This window comes from Antrostomus carolinensis, unplaced genomic scaffold, assembly GCF_000700745.2.
Source record: "Antrostomus carolinensis isolate BGI_N321 unplaced genomic scaffold, ASM70074v2 scaffold54855, whole genome shotgun sequence".
Classification (NCBI taxonomy): domain Eukaryota; kingdom Metazoa; phylum Chordata; class Aves; order Caprimulgiformes; family Caprimulgidae; genus Antrostomus; species Antrostomus carolinensis.
In genome coordinates, this window is record NW_010315396.1 from 568 (window position 1) to 17,752 (window position 17,185).

The 17,185-nt window shown below is 37.0% G+C and overlaps 2 protein-coding genes across 3 annotated transcripts; one reads left to right on the forward strand and one right to left on the reverse strand.

Annotated features, from left to right (window-relative positions):
* The first annotated feature begins 347 nt into the window (after positions 1 to 347).
* On the forward strand, positions 348 to 9,022 carry SNAP23 (synaptosome associated protein 23). Of its 2 annotated transcripts, XM_010167913.2 has the most exons (6): positions 348 to 385; positions 1,153 to 1,201; positions 1,721 to 1,838; positions 4,935 to 5,087; positions 5,666 to 5,810; positions 8,270 to 9,022. In XM_010167913.2, exons 2-6 carry the CDS (start codon positions 1,183 to 1,185, stop codon positions 8,333 to 8,335), a joined length of 501 nt encoding a protein of 166 aa, XP_010166215.2. In that variant the 5' UTR covers positions 348 to 385; positions 1,153 to 1,182; the 3' UTR covers positions 8,336 to 9,022. The 2 variants fall into 2 exon arrangements, with proteins under 2 accessions (XP_010166215.2, XP_028940775.1); XM_029084942.1 differs by lacking the exon at positions 4,935 to 5,087 and having other exon boundaries at positions 350 to 385; positions 8,270 to 8,335.
* A 5,695-nt stretch (positions 9,023 to 14,717) lies between these two features.
* Positions 14,718 to 16,745, reverse strand: LRRC57 (leucine rich repeat containing 57; the record flags this gene model as incomplete). The annotated part of the gene is made up of 3 exons (XM_010167914.1): positions 14,718 to 15,191; positions 15,789 to 15,974; positions 16,477 to 16,745. Coding segments are annotated over 3 exons (497 nt in total), but the record flags the coding sequence as incomplete, so codon positions are not given.
* Between the last annotated feature and the right edge of the window lie 440 nt (positions 16,746 to 17,185).

Sequence of the window (17,185 nt, forward strand, 5' to 3'; positions counted from 1 at the left end):
TGGCCCCATAGACTTGTGAGTGTTCAGGTGGTATAGCAGGTCATAAACAGCTTCCTCCTGAATTATGGGGGGTTTATTCTGTTCTCCATTACTGTCTTCCAACTCAGGGGGCTGAATACCCTGAGGATAACTGGTCCGGCTATTAAAGTCTGGCCCCATCCTCTTGACACCTGCCCTTATGTAGTTATAAACATTAATAAGGTCCCCAGGGTCTATATTACATACAGACAGGCTGATGAACCTTTGTATGCTAGTTGCCTTACTGCAATGAACTGGTGAAGAAGAATTTCAGACACTTGTATATACTGTTAATGCACTCATTACTTAAAAATTCTCTTTCTAGTCTTTGGAAAGCACAAGGAGGATTCTTGGCTTGGCCATTGAGGTAAGGAAAAGCTTTTGAATTCCCTGAGGATTTATTAATGTAAGTGTGAGAAGCAGCATGTTAACTATCACAGTGATCCTAATTGCTTTTCTGTCTTTCTCAAACTCTGAGAGGCACCCTTCATTATTAGAAGCTGCTGCTTTAATTCAGTATAAGTGTTGCTAAAAACTTAAACCTAATGTTTTTATATTATGTCAGGTCAGATCACAGAAGGATCAATATCCTTTTTACCTGTTTTCATCTTAAGCAAAATGTCCTAATCTCCAAATGCTACAGATGAGTTATAAAAAGTCTTCTGTGATGGTCAGTTATGGTTTTGGCTGCTGCCTCAATTGCTTCTCATAACATTTTCTGCTTGTCTTTTAGTTTGATTTGCCTGTCAACAATGTGGAAAGGTCTTGCTTTGAGGAGGGTAGGGCTCAGTTGGGTGGGGTAGTAGAGGGTAGGGCTGCTTTTGGTTCTATAAAAAAGTAGGTCTACAGACACCTTTTTACCATCTGTTCATCAGTTTTCATTTTAAAGGTAGTTAAGCATGATGAGGTTCTTAACACCCTTATACATCCTATGTATGAGGATTTACACCCTTGTATATCTCTTTTGTGTTTATATAGGTAACATTGTATTATTGAACTATTCCTCTACACTGTTGTGGTTTGCATTTTATTATTAACTTGGTTGGCTTATCAGATTTATTATAGAGACCTTCTGGTTTTGCACTGCTGTATTGAAATCTGCTTTTATATCTGCAAATAAATTTCTTTCTGCAGTCCCAGGATGTTGGCATCAAAACTATCACCATGCTGGATGAACAGGGAGGTAAGCTCTTTGTTCTTCCTCTCTAACACTAAAATCAGTTTTGTGACTGTAAGAAAAAGGATTATCATTCAAGAGCTGTTGAAACTAAAGACTTTAATAAATACTACTGATGTGAAAATGAGATTTGCAGTTTGGTTATTCCCACGTGTTGGTACATATTTAAAAGAGGTAGTTGAGAGACCATTTTAGTTACAGCACAATACAGCCTCTGCTGCAGAAGCTGTTCCTTTCCACCATAGCATTAATGTAACTGCCTTTATTCTAAAAGCAGCAGCAGAAGCGCTGCTCCAAGGATAGGGAAAATGTTTTTAATATAGCAAACAAAACTTATTGCTAGATATCTTTCTTAAAAGTAAAAAAAAAAAAAAAATCCCAGGAGGTGGGAAAGAAAAAAAAAGCATTAGTCTTGACGTAAAGATAGAACTAAAATTTGTAAGTTCCTGCTTGAAAGAAATGTTAGTATCTCACCCCCACGTTCCCCCAGTCTGTGTTTATTCACGTTGCTTGTTTCTCATCTAGAACAACTAAATCGCATAGAAGAAGGCATGGACCAGATAAATAAGGATATGAGAGAAGCTGAGAAGACACTGACGGAGCTCAACAAATGTTGTGGGCTCTGTGTCTGTCCTTGTAACAGGTCAGTTAAATTGGTACTTCGGTGTGAAGTTCTAGAGTATTTTCACTGGGAGATGGTCTCTAATAAAAGATCTAATTAAAAAATGCTGAATCTTTAGGGAAGCCAACTATTTTGGTTTGTAGAGGTGCATCCTTTTAAAATTGTATGAGAGTAGCTAAAGCTTACTTGTGTCTAACCATATATTGTGGCCCTTTCACTGTAAATACAGCTGCTGTGTAACATCCTGCACAACTGTGCCCTAATCTCCTTAAAGCTTCTATTTAGTACAATACTGTATATGTCTGTAAAATGAGACCAAATTGGACTGCAAATAGCTATATGTAAGTACCTACCTGTGAGAAATTTGACTCCAAAAATCATTTTTTTACAAAAGTACTTTTGTACTAACTTAAAAGGAAGAAAACTTCTGTTTTGGAGAAGGAAAGTAATATTAGATCTCTGGGCATTTAAAAAAAAAAAAAAGTTGATGCTTTAGGGAGGAAGCGAGTAGGAGAACAGACATTGGCATTAAAGCTTTAATCTTTCACCAGTGACTACATAAATTCTTGCAGACCTTCACAGTACCTTTATAACATCAGTGTTATGGCTACCACATCCAAGTCAGTTAAGAGTAATCTAATCTTTTGTATGGCACTTGATTTTTAATTCTAAACAGCCTAAACGATGATCAGAAATCAGTATTATAAGGAAAACAATTATTTTTTGGAGGTGCGCTAGCTTTATCTTTAAGCAGCAAAATTTGACTTGTGTGAATTGCATGTGATCATAGTTCTTCCAAGTGAAGGAGAACTACGTTATCTTAAGAGTGTGACCACTGAAGTGAATAGCTTGTGTGTTCATTTTTAGTTCTTTAGCATGAGCAAAAAAAAAGCTTAACATTCAACTGAGAGGTAGAAATTTAGGTAAAAATTCCTTGGAGCAGCTGAGTCTGCTTATCCAACAGAATAACCCTTTGAGCATCATTTAGGATAGATATGAATGTAGCTTCTGAGGCTGAAAGTCTTAGAGCTTTTAAAGGCAGATAGTTCTGTCCTCACCTCTGTATAGGTGTGCTTACTGGTCATAAATCATAAAGCTAAACTGAAATGCTTTCTGAAATAAATGTTGCTTTTCTCATTTCTATTAGGTTTAGATTATTTAGAAAAGCTTGGTGAAAACAAAATACTGGCAGTACTCTAATATAATCTATGTACTAATAACAATTTACCTGTTTGCTGGTCTTTACTATTCTTTATTCTCCATTCTCTCCTAACACTGACGCTTGCTTTCTAAAAATGAAGACTAGGATAAGAAGCTGTATTCACTTAACTGATGAAAGCGGATTTTAGGACAAGGTCAGTCTTATTAGTGCAGATGTACATTTAACCAGCTGTCTGAAGTGATGCTTCTGTTGGATTTGTGCTTGCCCGTGCATGGTGTCTGCATGTAGGTCTCCTTGTGACTGTGATGTGTTGTAAATACTGATGTGAATAGAAAATGTCAATTACTATAGAGCATATTAGCTGTGGAAATGTTGAACAACTGCTTGAGCCCTTGCTGGTTTGACAGGTTGTATAAATTGCTTTAATCTTACAGAAATGAAGCATGAGAAAAGTGAATGTATAGTAATTTGAAAAACAGCTCTTAAAAAATAAATGAGGTGATGAGAAGCTTTGTTCTTAACTGTACATAGTTTGAGTGACAGCTCTGTTTCTAGCTGTCTACTTCAGATGTGCAAGTAGTTCTCAGGACACTTGTTTTTGTTCAATAAATTCCTCACACTTACCTCTGGCACCTAAGACTTTGCTAATCCAGAAGCCAAGCATACAAAGCTTTCCTGCTGTTGTGGCTTTAGTATGAATGAGATTAAAATGTAATGCTCAATCTCCTTGCAGTAAACTTAGAGGTATTTAAGTCTGTGCATGCACAAGGAGCTAGAATTGACTAGTTCAAGTTTCTTTAGGGTTCTGCTGGGTGCAACAGTTAAATTATGAACTGCAAAATAATTCCTTTTCTTCCCCTCAATGTATTCATACTAGATTACTTTTCATAGGATGTGACCTACAAAATACAATTTCCCATTTTGATTACATAAATACCAGAAGAATGAGGGGAATATTTCTTCATTACAGATAATTTCACCCCTCTTCAAATTTGAAAAATCTTGGCTACTGAAAGGCACTATAGATATAGAAATTGATTACCTGGAATTATAAAGTTAGATGTACTGAAAGACACTACAGATTTCCCTTCACAGGCTTTTAATAAAGCAGAAAAGTGGCAGTGGAATCTAGATTATCTGTCTTAAACCTGAAAATTCCAGCAAGCAAGATGAACATGAGAATATTCTTCTCAAAATATTCTTTAGAGTTCATGAGAACTGACCCCAATTTAGATTAGTTCATTTTCTGTTATATTTTCTTCCCATCTTGCTTTTGTAGATATGTGATTCTTGAGATTGCTTCATGTCAGTGTGCTTTCTTTAGGTTTTTTTTTCCTCTTCTGAATCGTGTGGTAAAAGTGTAATGGTAAATTTTTTTTATGCTCTAGTACAATTGATTTGCAGAATGAAAAAGCTATTTAAACATGATTACTGTTATTTCATAATCAAAATTAAGCTGAGATACATTAAAAAGAAAGACTTAGCAACAGAAAATGTTTGACAAACACTAAAGATTAATGGCTTTCTTGCACAGTGTAGCTACTTGTATTTGATGGAGTTTTTCCTTCATCCTCATTTCTTCCCTGAAAAGTAATTGATACTGACTCCAGACTACCAGACTAACTGCTGTTGTAAATGCAACTTTATCTTGGTGACAGCATAAGCCTTCCTGTTACTGTCATAAGCTTCCTGTCTTCTGGTAAAGTATATTACTTAAGGAAATTACTGTGCTTGTATTAAAACTTAAGATCAAATTAATCACCTGTCCCTGAAATAATTCAGTTATATTTGTACTATCGTGATATAAGAAATAGTATAGACAAAACTTTGTACAAAAACTAATCTCTTTCAGGCACAAAACAAATGTTTCTGAAAATCCTAGATTAATACAGAACTTCAGTCAGGAAGCCATATTTCTGATGTAGCAGTTCAGATTTCTTATTTTTATGGAGTAGGACAAAGAGCTTTGAGGCTAGCAAGGCATACAGAACAACCTGGGGCGATGGAACAGAGAACTCAGCAGATCATGTGATATCCATGCAACCAAGAAGTATAAATCAGCATCAGCCTCAGACTTCTGGAGGACCAAGTGGTGGATATATCACAAGGTTTGCTTCTTCATATTTCTCAATCTCAAATGCAGAAATCTTAAGTACTAGTTGTCAGCTTTCAGGTGCATTTTGGGTGAAGTTGCTAAATAGTAAGATTTTTTTACTACTGCTTAGAGGAACTGTTACTGCTGGAGAGGAGATGACAGGCACCTACACTTTAAGTATTGTAGTGTTCATCTTACGCTTTCATTTTTTTCGTAGTGGTGGTATTATCAGTCTGTTTCTGGATGTGAGGACTAGAGCTTAGTGTTCAGTTATTGAGGGGACTTTAAAATATCATGGACTTTTCTTGTCATAAAGTATATATTTGGGACAAACTCATGTCTTTAGCTTCCTCTGGTAGCTGTTATTTTAAATTCTAAGGCTGTTCTTGTAATAGCAGCTAGCTTAGCACCCTTTTTTGGTGGGCTGCTTGCTTGGAATACATGGGGTTTTAAAAAGAGAAAAATATACCTTGGCTTGAATACATTGCTTGCCAGATAACTGTGCAACAAACAATTTCTATTAAAGCACATTTAGGGTAGGGAGAAGCAAATTCTTGATTCTTGGAAACATTGTCTTAATTATTTTAACAGGATAACAAATGATGCCAGAGAAGATGAAATGGATGAAAATCTTGCTCAAGTGGGAAACATTCTTGGGAATTTGAAACACATGGCTTTGGATATGGGCAATGAGATTGATGCCCAGAATAAACAAATAGACCGGATAAATGTAAAGGTAAGTGTCAAAGATGTTCTCTGCCTTCAGCCTAAGCTGAAGAAGTTGTTGCTGAGAAGTTATAAGGAATGGCTTCACTGTCATATGTTCCTGTATTTGCAGTAAATATGCATTATACCATCCTCTAGGTTGCAGTGATTTGAACAAGAGATAAACCTGGTGTTTGGGTATCTATCTGAAAATTCAAATGCTTCAGAGTGTCAGGAAACCTAAAAATGCAGCACAGGTCACTGCTGCCTCTGAAAACAGCTAAACTTGATTGGATTAGAAGTGCAAACATTTAGTGGGGCTGTAACTGGCGGATTGTTGCTCACAGGGACTCTTGGATGTAATAGGGAACAGATATTTTTAACAATAGCAAGATTCTTTTGGAATTCCGAAAAAAGTCACTGTAATCATTGCACATAAAATAAAACACAGGTAATTCATTGCCCTGATACTTGTGGACAGGTTAATACTGGTGCTGATGAGACTTCGGAATAATAGGATTTGTATGTGCACAGGGACATGGTCTGCCTTCATCTGCACATGAAGTTACTTGTAGCCAGTAACGTCTATTATTATTATTACTTTAAATATTAATTTCCCAAAACAGATTAATCATGGATAAATGTTTCAGGGGGGTTTCTTTCAGAGGGCAACTTAGGAGGAAGTTACTTGTATTTTAGAAATCCTCATACTCTGAAATGGATAGAAGTTATTTTACAGGCATCCTGGTTAAGAAAGGAAATTAAAGCTTTAATGAATAAAGTATATTAAAGATTAAAAATCAGCAGAATTGAATACTAGTTGCTGTAAAATTATAGAATTAAGACAAAATGAGAAGTTAAAGATAAATGTCCAGCAGGGTTAAAAGTAAGAGGAATGGAATTTTCACAATCTTACAGATCTAGTCTAACATAAATGCTGGTTGTACCTATGTCAGCATCTCAATTTTGTCTAGTAATTTAGGGGTTGTGGTATTACAAGGCCAGTCAACTTCATCTTATGGAGGATGCCTTAATTGTCTTTCACTGTTCCCTGAAACTGCGTATGTGAGGTGATTATCAAGTAAAAGAACTGAAACATTTTAAAGAACATTAGAAAATTTCATCAGAGCTTAAAATGAGGTGTGAAATTCTTGCAGCTTATAAGGTGGACTGAAAATTTTCTGGTCAAATTAACTGCAAGTGGGAATTACTGTCTTTAGTGGTAGTGTTTCTGGTAGCTTCAAGCACCTGTTTTGGCCTGATGATCTTTCACTCTGAATGTATCTTGCTGATCAAGTCTTACTAACTATTAAAGTATGATGTAAACAAGTTTGAATCGGGTTCGAAGATCAAAATGTTGAGGGTAAATCTCCAAAAGGACAGTATCATCTAAAGAAACGAAGAACAGTATTAAGCTTAACTTCAGAATAGAGTTGATGCTTTTATTTTTATTTTTTGGAAAATTAAAAATTCCAACTTACCTGGGAAATACATAGGCTTGACTGGGTGACTTTTGGTAGCCTGCAGTGTTATGCAGGACTCCTAGTCTGAACAAGCCCCTAACAAAAGCTTATGTTACTGGCTTTTTCTTAAAAGATCTAGTAGCTAGATCAGTGTGTTTCCAAAGTGTGTTAAGAGATTAGATTCTTACTTTTCTGTAGTAGATTCATGCCCTTCCCCAACCCTTGACCTGAAGGACAGGAAGGAAAGTGCAGGAGGAAAGGGTGTGAACTGCCAGTGTCTTCTTCCTAGCCATTGCAGAATGAAGGTGTGAAATGGCTAATACTTGGTGCAAGTCAGAGCTTCTCCAGAGTTCCACTCCTCATGGTGAGGCCAGAGGCTGGTTTTGTGCTTGTTACCCCTCCTGCTCGTTCCCCACTGCAGGCTGAATAATCGGGGAATTATTTCAAAGCTCCTTATCATACCTTTCAGTAGAACTGTATTTTGATACTAGTTCAGCTTAGAGACTGTGGCTGACTTTTGATGCTTTATAGTAAAAGAATTATAAAGTGTTTTCTTACAGATACCATACTACTATGACACTAGGACACTGGAGTGTGTGTGAATGACAACCAGGGATTTGCACTAAGCAAAATAACTCTGACTTCACGCCCATAGGTCACTTCCAGTTTTGACTGTTACTTCAGCCCATAACAACAAAGCTGCTCTGTAGAGGTCCTTAAGATATCTAAGCACTTGGAGAGGGAATTTTTACCCCCTTGTTCTGTTAATATTCTTCCTGATTTGCTGAGGCAAGCTGCTGTATGTTTCAAGGGTCAGCTAAAGGCTAAAAACTACTTCTCCTGATTCTGTTTCTGCTGGAATTGACAGCATATGCTGGCAGGGGGGGGATTACTTCCAGCTTATAAAAGTTGCTCCCCTTCCACCTACCACAGTGATCATACTCTGCAATTCAGAAGTTCACATCAGTTTGGATTTTTGAGTTGTTTTGCGTGAAGTCTGCAAATGATCTTTGAATTTCTCTTTCAGGCTGATACAAACAGGGAACGCATTGAGCAAGCCAACATCAGAGCCAAGAAACTAATTGACAATTAAAGCCTGCTGTCATTGTTCAGTGACACTGTCTCTCCAGCTGCAAGCCACCGTATTCATGGATCTGTGAAAATTCTATTCTGAAATAAGAGGGGCTGGGAAAAATGAAGCAGTACCCTTTCTATAGGGATTAATTTTCTTCTTTTTTTTTTTTAATTGCTTCATGTAAACATGGCCTTGACTCCAAGAAAGCAGCCAATGTAACTTCCTCCTACTCATCTGCCTTCACTTTCTTCAAACTGCTCAGGGCTAAAAGTGTTATGGCTTTGAGAATTTTCATGCATGTCTTATTCTCTCTCCCAGTCTTTCTTTTTTTCCTGCACCCAAAATACAGTCCTTCATTGAAGCTGAATAAGCAGAGTAACCTGAATTCACAGTTGTGTCAAGTTGGAGAGGGCACTTTGCACTGTTTGAAATACCTCATAAGTTCAGTGTCTTCACTAAAATAGGGACTTGGTGAATATTGTCTGACTTGTATCTCTAGCAGGCTAACCGTAGTTTTTCGTTCCAAACCACATGATTGGTTTGGGGTTGAGTTTGTGGATTACAGAATTGAAGAGGCCCACTACTTATCACTTGTGGGTTGAGGGCTTTAAAACACTTCCTAACCACATAACTTTAATGTAAAGGTAAACTGGAGGCATATACAGGTTTCCACTTCTTTCTTGTGAATTGACATAGTTTTGAAGGCCATGACTAGGAAATTATGCTGCATTGTTCTGATAATATTTGTTGTGTGTATATATACCTGATCTATACCCCATGCACATACGAATAGAAGAAAATAAAATATTTCCCTGAAATATTTATTTGATGGAAAATTTTATGCCCCTCATCTAAAAATTAACTTTTAAGTGTTTGAATGATGTGTTGTAACTGGAAGAAACTGAGTTGAGAAGCATGGAGCTTTCTTGTGTCCTGTATCAGATTCTATTTTGGCCAGTTTTCACTGGAGTTCAGTTTATGCCTTTCTCCAGTGCAAAATAATGACAGATCTAGTGTAGAGTTTGCTCTCAGCAGTGACTCTGGGGGAGCTTCTTAAACCTACTGAAAACAGAGAAGCTTATTATGAAACTTTTGTCACAAGTCTGGAGGAAGCAGTACCTATTTAAGAACTGTATGCTAGTTCTAAATAAATTAGTTCTAAATAGATTCCTGACTGGTTTATTATTGCAGACTTTAGGACTAGCAGTTAGAAATATTACACATCTGAGTTGCTTGCAACTGAAATGTTACTGTTTTGTTGCAGAATAGAGGAGTTTCTGACCAGGTGAGGTAAAGCTCTCTTCCTGTGAAGAAAAACATTTTGGTTTTACTGTAATATAACCAGATTTATTACCAGGATTTTCTTTTTTTTCTTTTTTTCTTTTTTTTTTTTTTGCTAGTAAAGTGCAAGTGACCTATATAATTTTAACTCCACCCAGCAATATATCATGCCTGTTTTAAAGGTAAAAATGATGCTTTGGACTAACCTGTGATACTCAGTGTTGGATGGCAAAAATCTTCAAATCAATTGGAGGAATAATTAAAACTAATAGCAGTATGGGGGGGTTATTTGGAAGGACAGTACACAAGTATCCTGTAGCCATTAATAATGAATCCCAGGGACAGAGAGATGACACTAATCTGCTGAAATGTAAGACAAACAGTTAAGTGTTTTGTTTTCTTTTTAGTAGAAATACAATCAGTATTACTGGTATTTTCGCACTTCACTCCCAGGACAACTTGGTATTTAAAGAAAATAAACAAAAAAAACCAAAACAAACCCCACCTGACCAAAGGATGGAGCTGCTGCATGTAACAGATAGGCCAGTGGTAGACTGTCTGATGTGAATAAGGTAGTCATTTTTAGGGGAGTGGATACTTTGGTAGTGTGCGTTGGCTCCTGTCTGCCTTCCAATAATTGTTGGAAAACTAATGAATTTTAAAAGCTCATTACCTAGTCAGTTAGTGAATGAGGATTATGTGTTTAAAAACATAAGTAGCAAGGAAGTACTTTTAAGAATATTGCCTAGTAAATTTCTAACTTACAAACTTCAGGTTAACCGAAGGAATATTTGTTGCTGGTTGTGAAAGCAAAGTATGTGTTATTTAATGATGATTGTCTCCTGGAACAAAAGAATAAAGGAGTTACCTTATTCTGCTTACAACAGTGCAAACCTGCTCTGCAGCATCTGGACATTTGAAACATTGAAATGTTTTTCTCCCTTGCAATTAAAAGTCTATGTTCTTGACTTCCCTGAGCTCTAACAGCAAATTAGCATGTTGTCTGAGAGTGTAATGCAATTGGTATATCAGAATTGTAATACTGCTGTGCATATCACACAAAGAAATAATTTCTGAGACTCTAAGCTTGATTATTAGCAGAATATCAGTACTATTTTCTGATGCAGCAAGAGCCAAATCCGTGAGGGAGTTGATGCCTTTATGTTTGTGAACAATACAGTCTGCTTCTTGGATTGTCTTACTGTTGTCTATAGAATAGCTGCTTCATTTCCATATCTATGGGATGGAATCAACACTTGTACATCTTTGTATTTCTGAATGCTATTAAGAATGAAGGTTTACAGTTTCTGCTTTTGATTGTTAAACTATATATTGTGCACAAAAAATACATACTTTTATAACTGAATGTGTTTTAAAACTATTTTGTCTTGGAAATGGCTTCATTTATTTTCCTGTCCTTGAAAAACTTGGCAGATCTAGCTGCTACTATGCAACTAGGAAGTTTCCCTTCTATTTTTAGTTCACAGAAATCCTAATGCTAACAAAGGAATGGGTGTGGTTGGGAAGAGAGGAATATTGTGATCTTTTTTTAACACTAGCTTTCATCCCTGTGTTAGAAGTAATACAGACACAGAGTCCGATTATAGATTTAAATCGGGTTTATTAGATATAGGTGAGCAAAGCAGCGCGCTGGGCGGCCGGGGAGTCTCTGCTCTGCCAACGGCTCCCAGATGGGGTAATAGAGCAGTCCTCTTTATACCCCCTCCAGGGCAGTTGAGTCCCTTATCATTTATGATGAGTCGTTTTAGTTGTTGACAACTCCTTGTGATGGCCGTGATGTGTCAGTTTAGGTTATCTGATGCAATTCACGGGTCCTCCGGGAATTGCCGGGCCGGTCTGTTGGACAAATACTCACAGTCGCCTTTCTCGGTTTATCCTTTAGGCAGTTCTGTCGTGATTGTAGATTTTACAATTATCATGTCTACATCGCTTATATGTAAATACCTAAACTTAAGCCTTGACTAAATAACAGGATGCATGAGCATCATGGTGACATAACTCTGTGGTTTGACATTTAACCATTTGCTTAAGTCTCTGGCTCTTACTTAAAAGAACTGTTAAATTAATTGTTTGATTGTTTGATTAGCAAATTATTACTTATCACACCTGTATAATCAACATCACCTAACTTCAGACTATGAAATATGTCCACCTTTCCTTTGAAGGACTGTGATTTGACATGGGACTGTACTTCACAATGGTGAAGGAACTAAGTAAAATAAACTTTCCGGTAACACATGCCTTGCAAATACCTAGTCCAGTAGGTGAAATGTAGTGACAAAGCAATTTCACTTGCGAGGTAATTTAAATTGTATTTTCTCTGATACTAGAGACTTGGATTCCCAGAATGCTCTTGCGGGGGGAGAGGTTGGGGGGGAAATACAGACTTGTGTTGACTTGCGTTGACTTGCAGCAGTTTTGAGCTGCAAGAGAGAATAGCATATCTGGGAATGGCTTGGAAGAAGTACTTCTTAAATAGTATATTTCTACCAGTAACTAGGAAAAAAAAAATTGGGGACAGCCTGCATATGTAACTATTCTGAGCATGCAGCACATGTCCCATGGGTACATGTAAATGATGATAATTAGTAAATTCAAGCTAGCCTACTCCTTGATGAAAGATGAATTAATCCTCTTAACACAGGGGCAGCTATAGTATGAACTGCAGCATGTGCTGCTAGTGCAGCAACTTGCAGAACTTTCCTCTGCGAAGGCTGCACAGTCAAACCATTTGCTGTTTTTACAATGCAGTGACTTGCAGTTGCTAATTCACCTTTGCTACACTTGAAACAGCAATACACGACCTAGATGTTGATTGAATAGATGGATAAAAAGTTTATCTTACTGTAGTGGAGAACTGGAGAGAAAGTGATACAGGTCTGAAATAAAATACATGAATGGTTTATATTATGTTAACTAGGGTAACATTTTCTACCTTATTAATTCCAAAACTAAAAAGCTTGAAGTGTAATTTTGCTTGGAAATGTTTTCTAGTGTTACTTGTAGAGTGGGGGTGATGAGAGGGGAAAACTTAAGAAACTCCCAGTATAATACTACCAGTAGATTTACGTACAGTGCTGAAATGTACAGAACAGTGTTCTACTAAGTGACTTAGTTACGGTTTAGTGCTGTGAGCTAGAACATGTGAGGCTATCAGCAAGCTTTTTTCTGGAAACAGAAACAGTCTTCCTCTGCTCTGGAACAAATTTGCTTAATCCAGAACTAACTTTGCACCATTCAGTATTTTGCATGGTGTTTTCTCCCTTTTGCTTTACAAATTTTTTTGATAGCTGTCATAACTCCAAGGTAGCAAAGGAACCTAACAGTGAGTAATTAAAAGGTTTCTAAATTATCTAAGTGATCACATAAGAGAAATGTTGACTTGCATTCTCAAATACTTCCAAAAGCAGTATGATATTTTCTTTATAGCAATGCTAACTGCATATTTTTTAAATGTTCTGATCTACCATCTCTTCTTACACATCTTTCTTGAATAAGTAAATAAGTAAAAGAATCCCGATAATGCTAAATGAGAGAAGCAGCATGTCTGAGCACAGATATTTCCAGTCAAAAAAACAAAACAACAACAAAAAACCCACAGCACACTTCCAAGTACATATGTATTGATGATAGACCAGTCCTTTGTAGTTGTCACAGCTGGTGAACACACAGGGGAAATCTGCTGAGGGGCTTTGTTCTGTGGATGTCTCATGTATGGCAAATATCTAGAAAAAAATACTTCAAATGAGAATTAGGTATCAAGTGGAAGGAACTGAAGCTTAAAAGAAACCTTGGATTTCAAACTTCATTTTGGGATTTGCACATCAAAATCTGGAGCCTTAGTATGAAGCTGAATAGATTTCTGACTATACAGGGCTTTACATCATGGCAACAGCCAGGCTCTGTTCTTAAAGCACTTCCCTAGTTATGTCTTGCAAAGTTGCCTTGTAAACATTGTTGGCTGTCAGCTACTCTTGGATGAAGTGAGTAGTTTTTTCCATAAAGTAACACCTGGGATGGGGGTTCTTAAGTAAAACTGGTTCCCTGTTTAATGATGGATCACATCCATCCTTTGAATAAGGAGCTGATATTCCCTAAAACTCCCTTGTAACAGGTATTGCTATGTAGCCATCAGCAGGGTTAGGGAACTAGCTACCTCTTCTGAGCATCTTACAAAACCACTTATAGCTAATCTTAATTATAGTTGTTATATTGAAGAATAAGATTGGCACAGAGGTCACATCATTTTTCTTAACTGCAGATAGCATAAGACATTGAATACATTTAATGATTACACCAGCAACTTCAAGGAGTTTGCTGTCCAAACACCTTCTATGTCTCATGTAGGAAAGCTAAGATATAGAAAAGGAGTTAATGTGAGACAGTTTCATAAGGAAGAGATGCATCCATGCTTATTGTGCCAAGAAGTGTACTTCGTACAGCTCCTACTTCACTGTTGTGACTATGCAGTACGTAGTAACTGAACTGCTACCAAAGTGCTGACAGACTCAAATCCTCTGCCTTCTCAAAGCAGCTGAAGTACAGCTGTTACCAACAACTGATGGAACCAAGTACCTAAGTGGTGGCTTTCAGTGATAGCTTAGTAGTATTTGTTAAAGTGACAACAGCAACAGTTACACCAAGTAAACTTGAACTGATTTTTTGAAAATTATTTACTAAAATAAACAAGTACATTTTCCTTTTCCATGTAAGTTACATAATTGCATACATTTTTAGCTCTTTCTAGGTGCTTTTGGTGATAAGGCAGCAGCAGTAGGCTGACAACTAAAACTTTCAGCATTGCTCTGTATACAAGGAGTCAGTGCAAGGATATGATATTTTCCAGTAATACACATTTTTACTGAATACACTGAAGATGAACCTCATTTTTCTTTGATAAAGCTCAAGCAGAAGGGGACCGTAGTGCAACTTTTGCTTATGGGAAAAGAAAGCCTATACAGTAAAATATGAATGAAGGATGCTCAAACCATTAGCAGTTAATAAAACAGCCACAACTATTTGTGCTTCATAAAAAAAAAAACTTATACAGGTTATAAACTAAAACCTCATCTGTAAAAGTTTTTCTCTGTAGAATAGTGTTTACTGCTATACATACAGTGTTTCAGATCTGCTTTGGTGGTAGAACGTCCACGTGCTATAATAGAAAAATGTTTCCAGAAGAAATAATCCTCTTACAAATCAATAGCCAGCTTCCTGACAAAAGGGAACGGGCAACTTTGAAACGCTCGTTCCCTTTCTCTGAAAGAACAAGCCCTGACAAAGGAGAACATGTATTGTGTTAAAAGCTATAGTGGCACAAAAATCAAAACTGGCCCCTGGGCAGGTTCATCAGTTCAATACCCGTGTTCTCTAGTTCAAGTTTATTCAATGGGGCCTTAACAGACCGCATCGGACTACTAGAGGAGGAGTACTCTGATCATCTCCTTCATCAGTCTTGGTTTAAGTCAGTGAAGCAGGTGCTTCAGTCACTAACTCTTCTTACTGGGAATACACAGCGTCAGAATAATGATCACGCAAACTTCTTCTTTGTAGCTGTAAATCGTTCCATGTACTACAGAGAAAACAAAACAAAAAATAAGATTCAGAAATTAATACAAGGTTCATTACTATTGAAAGTAGCTAAGCTCCTGCTCTCAGACTTAAAAGCACTCTGCATCTAAAGCATATTTTCATTTCCCAGACACAACCATTAGAGATTTAATTACAAACAAACAAAAAATTTCTGCTATTTGCTGTAATTCAGATCAACATTCTGACAAAGTCCCCACAGTGCTCAACAGTCAAATCTCAAGTGCTAAGGATGAACTAGCATTAAAAAATTCAGAATGCTGCATAACAGGAAGCATCCATTATTTTTTGTCCCATCAAAGCGAAGACACACACGTGTCATCATTAGCTACCCTTCAAAAGATGCTAATGAAAGAACACTGATCCTGAATCCTATGAGAAAATTAATCTTTGAAGAACTCTTGAAATTCTTTTCAGAGATTAGTTATGAATCCAGTAACAGTGACAATACCAATAGTCTATTTGTGCTTTTATTCACCAGCATAAAAGCTTACTATTCTGAGGAGGTACTAGGTGAGCTACTAACCAGAAGCTGCTTCTTTAAAAAAAAATTAAAAGACCAAAAAAAGAAAAGACAAACCTTGTCATAACCTTCCAGTTCTCTGAGTTTCTTGATTTCAAAGAGGTTACCTTCTACTGCAAGCAGTGAGATCTGGGAATCACTGAGGATACTTTGAGGAAGCATGCTGAGTTCTAGACAGTTTTCTTCTAAACGCAAGACTTTGAGGCGTGGACAGTGGGAGATCTGCACTGAGATCTGGGAAATCTGGCAGAAATTAAAAAAAAAAGACCCACAAACAAACAAAAAGAAATGGGATTAAAATGTTAGTAATCTGTGATTACTTAAAGTGATTTGTTTCAGACTAATATGGAACCATTACCATGCTATAATTATAACTACATCAGTAACTACTTAACAACAACGTGTAAAATGTGTAAGCAGCAATGATAATGGTCAAAAAATCCAAGTAACTTATTTCTCCTCCATTATGACAGGCAATCTACACATCTGTTTATCAGATTCCTACTCAAGAACTGTTCAAATAATTTACTGTATGATTAAATTCAGTATTTCTTATTTAGTTAAATCAGGCAGTTGAATGTATCAGTACACAAATTCTAGTTATGATCCCTCATTTCTGTTGTGTCCAGGAGATGTGCTTTATCTGTAAAGTTTTGATAGTCTCATCTTACATTCTGTGGATGTACTAAGACCAAGATAAATCACGTCCTAAATCTACATGCCCACAGTATCTCAGTTAACAGACCTGATTCTGATTCAGATTGAGCTCAATAGCCTGCAGTTCTCCAACAGTGTCAGGTACATTCTGGATCTGGTTTTTGGAAAGATCTACCACATCCAAGTGGCGAAGACCACAGAGTTGTGTAGGCACAGTCCGAAGCTGGTTTCCAGAAAGGCTCAGGGTTTTGAGAGCTGAAAGTTGTCCAAATGCAGCTGGTAGCTGCCTCAAGTGATTGCCATTCAAATGTAGTGTTTCCAGTTTTTTCAGTTTACACAGCTCCTCAGGTAAAGCAGCTAGAAATAAATAACAGAACAAAGAGATGACCTAAACAAAGAGCAGTAAACATTCATACCTATTTAATTCAAATAAGCTTCTGCATGGAAAACGGTGCTGTATTACCGTAATTTCTCACAGGATTCTTCCCCATTTTCCAATGAAGGCACAGATCCCTGCACAGAAACTTAAACCCACTAACAACACGTGCTTTTTAACCATCTTCCATAAATATCTTAAAAGTAATCTGCAGACAAGGCAGAGCTTGCCTTTTTCACAGGTTGAAAACACTACTCTTGGAGGATTTTAGACTATTAGTTACACTCTTTACTAACCACTTTGCCAATGTATTCTATGACATTTGAAGTACCACACAATTCACAGCTTCAGGTCTGCTGCAGCCCTTTAGAGCTATTACTCAACTCACTCAAAAGGAATCATAGAATCACAGAATGGTTTG

Bases quoted from the DNA above. Each gene is read 5' to 3' on its own strand.
- SNAP23 (XM_010167913.2), top strand. The intron at 5,088-5,665 runs GTTTGCTTCTTC...TTATTTTAACAG, and splicing joins AGTGGTGGATATATCACAAG to GATAACAAATGATGCCAGAG. The intron at 5,811-8,269 runs GTAAGTGTCAAA...TTTCTCTTTCAG, and splicing joins TAGACCGGATAAATGTAAAG to GCTGATACAAACAGGGAACG.